This window comes from Sinocyclocheilus rhinocerous, unplaced genomic scaffold (genome assembly GCF_001515625.1).
Source record: "Sinocyclocheilus rhinocerous isolate Xijiao unplaced genomic scaffold, SAMN03320098_v1.1 scaffold3689, whole genome shotgun sequence".
Taxonomy (NCBI): Eukaryota; Metazoa; Chordata; class Actinopteri; order Cypriniformes; family Cyprinidae; genus Sinocyclocheilus; species Sinocyclocheilus rhinocerous.
Genome location: NW_015624251.1, coordinates 152,083 through 158,997, shown reverse-complemented (window position 1 = coordinate 158,997; position 6,915 = coordinate 152,083). Strand labels below are relative to the sequence as shown.

Sequence of the window (6,915 nt, the reverse complement as noted above, 5' to 3'; positions counted from 1 at the left end):
CACACACACACACACACACTCTCACACACACACTCCAGAGACACAAACGCAGCTCTGCTTCCAGCAGCAAAACAAATCTAATCTTTTCTATGAGATTCCACGGCTTACCTACCCGTCTGCTGGAAATAACCTTCAGAAAACAAATGAAACTGATGACTCACCACCTTCCAGCCCACCACCTTTAAAACCGCGCGTCTGCTCGGGACGGTCACACAAACTCCTGAAGAGACGCGCGCTAAGAGCAGCACTCCAACAAGGCGAGGAAGCCCTTCAAGCGCAGAAAGCGTCCCGTCACGATCCGCCCACTGCTGCGGAGCACAATAGCAGCATCAGCCGCACTCAATAGTGCTCCACAACAATGCACACGCAGGCCCGAGGGCCGCAGACGCGCTTCACATTAACGCTCGCTCATCCTCAGAGTGGGAAGCCGCTCAATAGGTCATGTGGGAGAGATTTAATAACATCAACGGCGCAGAGTTTAGACGCTCGCGGAGGTCACGGAGGGCACTAGTGAGCACACCAGGGGGGTTCAAGGAAGAGCTGGGGGATGTGTGGAAAAATGGAGAAAAACAGCATTAAAATTTTTTTTAATAAGTTATGTATTAAAATAAGTATCCAATTAAAAAAAATAGATTAAAACGAATAAACTGGGGGGCTACAAGGGCTAGAGAATCAGTGGGGGAAATTTTTTTTACAAAAGATTAAAATAAATAAACTAAAGGGCTTCAAGGAAGTGCTAGGGGCCTGTGGACGCCTTTAAATAAAAACTGTAAAAATTTACAAAAAGACATTAAAATAGATTAAAATAAATACAAGTTAAAATTATTAAGCATACAATAAAAACATACATGCAATAAAAATACATTTATTTATTTTAAATAATTTAGTTGCATAATAAATTTAACAGTACACTACTATAGTGAGTAGAAATTAAAATCTTCCAAATAATGTTTCACATTGGTATAGTATATACTACATTTTAAATTAGCATAAACTGGGTTATTTTATTTTATTTTTTTTAGAAGGTGGGTTCCTCACATGACTATTATCTTATTCGGAGGTCTGTCATCTAAAAGATTGAAAGCCCCTCATCTAGACGGATATTTGGCCATCTGAATATGCATAGCTATTATGAGACATTGCCTGTTTGACATGTATAGGAGCATTACATCATATGTTGGTGGACCAGTGGAGCTGGAGGATGATGTATAGAACTGGAAGAGCAACAGGTGTGGTGCCATTCCTACCTAAAGAGCTGCGACAGGTGTCTCTCACACACACACACACACACACACACATGCACACAGGCTCTGAAGCACAATTAGACATGTGCACTTTCATGTGGTCAAGCATTGTGAGCACGGCTATTTATAGCCTGGAAGCGCGGCTGGTGCTTGTTTGGATGACGGATGGAGAAATCAATGACTTTATTATATGTGAGATTGATATGCATATGAATTATTGAGTCTCTCTACCTGGATTTATCGTGTCTTCCGATCTCGTCCTCGCTGCCGCTGCCCGTCTGGAGCTCGATGGTGTTGAATGAAGGCTCCTCGTCGGGCTCCTCGTCCTCCGCAGCCTGGATGGCCACGGTGATGGTCACCGGAGCGCTGATCTCCCGCGGCTCGGTGCTGGAGCTCATGATCTGCGCCGTGGACGCCTCCTCTTCCGCGGCTCCGCTGGCGTCTGCGCTCGAGGGGGAACCGGCGGCGACGCGGTACGGCGAACACAGACTTCCCAAGCGCGTGTGAAGATCAAAGGGAGCCGAGAGGACGCGCTCCACGGCGGACCAGAGCGTCCAGAAGCTGCGCCACGGAGACGGAGACGGCGCGGGGCTGTCGGAGGAGGAAGAGGGGACGGGTTTGTGTTCGTCTTGAGCAGCTACTTCCTCATATGTAAGAGGCTTTGTGTGTTTGAATCGAGCTCTGGGATTGGGCCATGACGCCTCCCCAACCCACCAGCAAAACTGAAGCCAAGAGGGCGGCAGCAGGAACGCGACGCAGCGCAGGAACGCGTTCAGCACGGCGGACATCGCTTCGCGTCTCTTTCTCATTACTTGAGAGGCCGCGAGCGCCTCGTCGATGCATTTAAATCGGTAAACGCTGATCGCTTCACGTGAAGGCAATTAGGAGAAGATCAATCAAAGCGCGACCCACTTCAGCGTGCAAATTGGATAACAGGCTTTACAGCAGCGGATTTACTGTTCGGAAGGACGAAAGAAACGTCCTATCATCGTGCTAAAGCAAAACATAATGCTGTCAAGTCATTGGTTTCATTTTAATCATTGCAAAAAAATAAAAAAGTCACTAAATCCCAAATGATTCGGTTTTTAAAGTGAATTAATGACGTGTAAAACTTGTAATATGTATGCGCACATTTGCTGATATAGTTATATATATATATATGTGTGTGTGTGTGTGTGTGTGAGAGTGAGTGAGTGTGTGTGAGTGTGAGTGAGTGTGTGTGTGTGTGAGTGTGTGAGTGTGTGAGTGTGTGAGTGTGTGAGTGTGTGAGTGTGTGAGTGTGTGAGTGTGTGAGTGTGTGAGTGTGTGAGTGTGTGAGTGTGTGAGTGTGTGAGTGTGTGAGTGTGTGAGTGTGTGAGTGTGTGAGTGTGTGAGTGTGTGAGTGTGTGAGTGTGTGAGTGTGTGAGTGTGTGAGTGTGTGAGTGTGTGAGTGTGTGAGTGTGTGAGTGTGTGAGTGTGTGAGTGTGTGAGTGTGTGAGTGTGTGAGTGTGTGAGTGTGTGAGTGTGTGAGTGTGTGAGTGTGTGAGTGTGTGAGTGTGTGAGTGTGTGAGTGTGTGAGTGTGTGAGTGTGTGAGTGTGTGAGTGTGTGAGTGTGTGAGTGTGTGAGTGTGTGAGTGTGTGAGTGTGTGAGTGTGTGAGTGTGTGAGTGTGTGAGTGTGTGAGTGTGTGAGTGTGTGAGTGTGTGAGTGTGTGAGTGTGTGAGTGTGTGAGTGTGTGAGTGTGTGAGTGTGTGAGTGTGTGAGTGTGTGAGTGTGTGAGTGTGTGAGTGTGTGAGTGTGTGAGTGTGTGAGTGTGTGAGTGTGTGAGTGTGTGAGTGTGTGAGTGTGTGAGTGTGTGAGTGTGTGAGTGTGTGAGTGTGTGAGTGTGTGAGTGTGTGAGTGTGTGAGTGTGTGAGTGTGTGAGTGTGTGAGTGTGTGAGTGTGTGAGTGTGTGAGTGTGTGAGTGTGTGAGTGTGTGAGTGTGAGTGAGTGTGTGTGTGTGAGTGTGTGTGTGTATCCCAGTCAGCAATTGATGTTGAAAAGGCATTAAATTGACATCAAAAGTGACGTCAATAAACAGGTCAAATATGCAAATCAAACTGACGTCAAAAACTTGGCATTGCGTGGATTTGATGTAAACACATCAAACATATTGGCCTACATATACATTAAACCAATTTCAGTGTGGGATTCACTTCCTATTTTCACCCACTGGAAGAAATTGCCGTCCAAACTTAATTTAAAATGATGTTATATATGATGTCAAATTGGTATCAAGATGCCTGATGGGTTATATATATATACAAATATTTATCCAAAAGATCCTAAAATAGATGTGTATAAGCAGCACATATAGGATGTGTGGAGTGCAGCGCAGTGCACTGGAGCTGTTTAAGGTGAAGGTGTGACGTCACGGCTGCCGCTGTGATTGATGTGTGAGCTCAGTCGCGAGTGACGTCACGGCCGTGTCCCGCATACTGATGATGAGCAGCACTGACACAAGCACGCTCCAGGTTCAGTTTAAGATGCTTCTCTTCACACGAGCTGGTATTGTAAAGCAGTGCAGCTGTGCATTATAGAAAACTCAGTATCAAAGTCTGAAAGAAGCGTCTCGTCCACTCAGTGCTTGTCTGTATTGAGCAGCAGCAGTAAAGCAGAGCCGTCTTTCTGCGCTTCTGAACACTATTGATAAAGCACACAATGCAAACATCATCATTCATGTGTCTGGATACAGTGGTTCTCCACCAGCAGGATGTGCAAGCGCTATTTCTATCTCTGTTTTCCAGAATAAGCCAATAATTAATCATACAGTGCATTACAGTTTCTTCATGAGAGGCATGTGAAACCATCGTCCATCATGAGGCCCAGAACAGATGCAGAGGAAAACACACAGTTTAACACTCGCTCATATCAGACCTGCGGAGTGTACTGTGTCTGGCTGGGAATCTACACAACATTCATTAAAGCCTGAGTTGAGTTTATAAGGTTTTTATATGCTGTAGTGATGCCCAATCCCCATTTTACACAAAATCAAGGAATTGCATTTGAAATGAAGACAATGGAGCTTAAGTTCAGATGATTCTTAGTAGAAACTCATTTTATTCAAATTAAAGGCAGTATATTGTTTGGATAGTGCAAAGTGTAATACACATGTATAGACAATTAAAACATTACAATAGCAAGATATTATTCCAAATAAACATAATGAAAACATTAAAATTAGGGCAAACAGAAAGAGCTGAAATAGTGGTTTTCCGGGGTATTTCTCGAGATGAAGAATGTAATATTTGCTGGTTTTGTGGCAGATGCTGTGAAAGTTGATGAGCAGCTGTTTGCATTTCTGAAACACATTCAGAGCATCAGTGCGGTTTGTCTGTGGATGATTTTATGCTGGATTATTCACAGATTGATTTTTTTTTTAGATTAATTTTAAATATTTGTAATGCTTTTTAAGCATATCAGTATGGTCAATTATGAGAAACCTTCTGTGAATATCTGTAGAACAGTATTAAAACCGATTCACTGCACGATCAGGACATGTTTTCATTCAAATAACACTCTGCTCCACAAATAATGATTTATCAGCTTCAGTATTTTATCCGGATCAGATCCACCCTGTTTTAAAAACAGTCTATTATGCTGCTTCATGATGCGAACTGGAATTTGTTATCATATCATTTTAATATATTACCCAAAACATGAACACACTTTGTGTTACTGCACTTTATTTTTTATTTAATTAAAAAAAAAAAAAAATTCATTTTATTTTATTTTGTATTTCATATTATTTTATTGCATTGCATTGCTTTTTCTTGCATTTTATTTTATTGCATTGCATTGCTTTTTATTGCATTTTATTGCATTGCTTTTTATTGCATTTTATTTTATCGCATTGCATTGCATTTGATTGAATTGCAACAAACATTAAAGAACCAAGCAAGAACACGTGGGGGATACAGAAGAAAAACAAACAAATAAATAAACCTTACGATATATATATATACACTTTTTACTTTATGCTTTTTATTGGAGGTAGTAATGATAATAGTAAACATAAAATCAAAAGTGAATACTAAAGTCCAAGACATCGTCTCATCAGAGTGAAAAAAAACCTTAATGACAGAAATATTACACAGATGGAAGAATACAAGAAGGATGGTGAAGCCATAAGAGAGAAATCTAGTTTGTTTTGTTTTAAAGGGTCATGAAACCCCAGACTACTTTTTCTGAGATTTTAGCTGAGGTGTTTGTGTTGCACATCACAGAAGACAATGTTAGCATCCGATACTTTTAACTGTTGGAGCAAACTGGTTAATTTTAAGCTTTTTTGCGCTATTTTCATCTTCCGGGTCTAAAATCTTCATTGTGTTGACGTCACAATTTGTGACGTGGCAATGGACTGTAGTACATCTATGACGCGTCGGTGTCTATTAAATTATTCATGAGACTGCGTGTTCTTCTCCTATGAGAAGACGCCTCGCTTAATTATTCTCAACAGCATGTGTTGATTTGCTGTGACAGATGCTTCAGAGTCTGTGAGATGACATTGCGCACAATAACTGAGAGAAACGTTCATGGATGGAAGAAGAGTGTTTGTTTTTGCTTTGTAATAAGAGTTTTAAACGCGATTCATTCACAGTAACCGTTTTTACAGCTCTGTCACACAACCCATCAAAAGGTTTATTTATATAATCGCCACAGAATAAGCCTTAAAAGTTCTCAGGGGTGCAACAGCGCGTTCATATATATATGTTTTCGATGCAGAGCGAAATGAAATTGTCTGAAAGCTAAGTTGTGTGTGTGTTATTTTTTTTTTAGCATTTTTTTAAAACTGTGTTGAGAACTAACCAGTGCTGAAACGCGGGGTTTCATGACCCTTTAAATTGACTTCTTTTTGTTTTATTATAAAACAAAAATAGTTTTTGCGGAAGTCTCGTACTTCCGCGGGTGCCACCGGAAGTCTCCGTTACTGTTTACTAAAAGTTGGTTGCTAAGGACGCGCAGTGACGCGCTTTGTGCTGTGAAACGCTGGAGATGCGCTCGAATAAACCGCACGACGCTCGCACTAAAGCGACGCCTGCGCGATTCCTGCCGCCTGCGGTGAGAGTCTGACTGCGCTTTACCACAGTATTAGCAGCTCTGGAGTGTCTAGTGTTTGAGTCTCTCTCTCTCTGTCTCAGGGTCACAGCTATCAGCAGCATCTGGCAGCAGTGCGCTCTTTACTGCCGGACAGACGGAGCAAACCCATCCTCAACGCGTCGGAGGTACATAGCATTCCCACACATGACATGAAGTCAGAACATATATGACATCTAGTACAAATTGGAATAAACTTTAACACTGTGACTTTGTTGTTTTGTCAGCTTGATCTGAAGTTATCAAATGACCTGCAGAAAGCACTGAATGTGGACTCATTGAAACCAAACCCGTCCAAAACCGGTACAGAACACTCTGCTGTCTGCTAATATACAATCTGAAAATACTGATCTGTCTGAATGGAGATCACCTGCATTCATTACATGTCAGTGATTGTTTCGAGTGCTTTATCTTTATGCATCTTTTATCGTTTATGCATATATAAACAGCTGTGATCTGCTTTCATCTGTGTGTGTGTGTGTGTGTGTTTGTGTGAGTGAGTGAGTGTGAGTGTGTGTGTGTGTGTGAGTGAGTGAGTGTGTGTGTGAGTGAGTGTG

General features: G+C 42.3%; 1 protein-coding gene across 1 annotated transcript in view; it reads right to left on the bottom strand.

Moving 5' to 3' along the window:
* larp6a (La ribonucleoprotein 6, translational regulator a) overlaps positions 1 to 2,089 on the bottom strand; it is a 7,246-nt gene extending 5,157 nt beyond the window's left edge. Inside the window, exon 1 of the mRNA XM_016552231.1 lies at positions 1,476 to 2,089. Coding sequence (XP_016407717.1) covers positions 1,476 to 2,053 — 578 coding nt within the window. The 5' untranslated portion in view covers positions 2,054 to 2,089. The remainder of the gene's footprint in view (positions 1 to 1,475) is intronic.
* Positions 2,090 to 6,915: the final 4,826 nt, after the last annotated feature.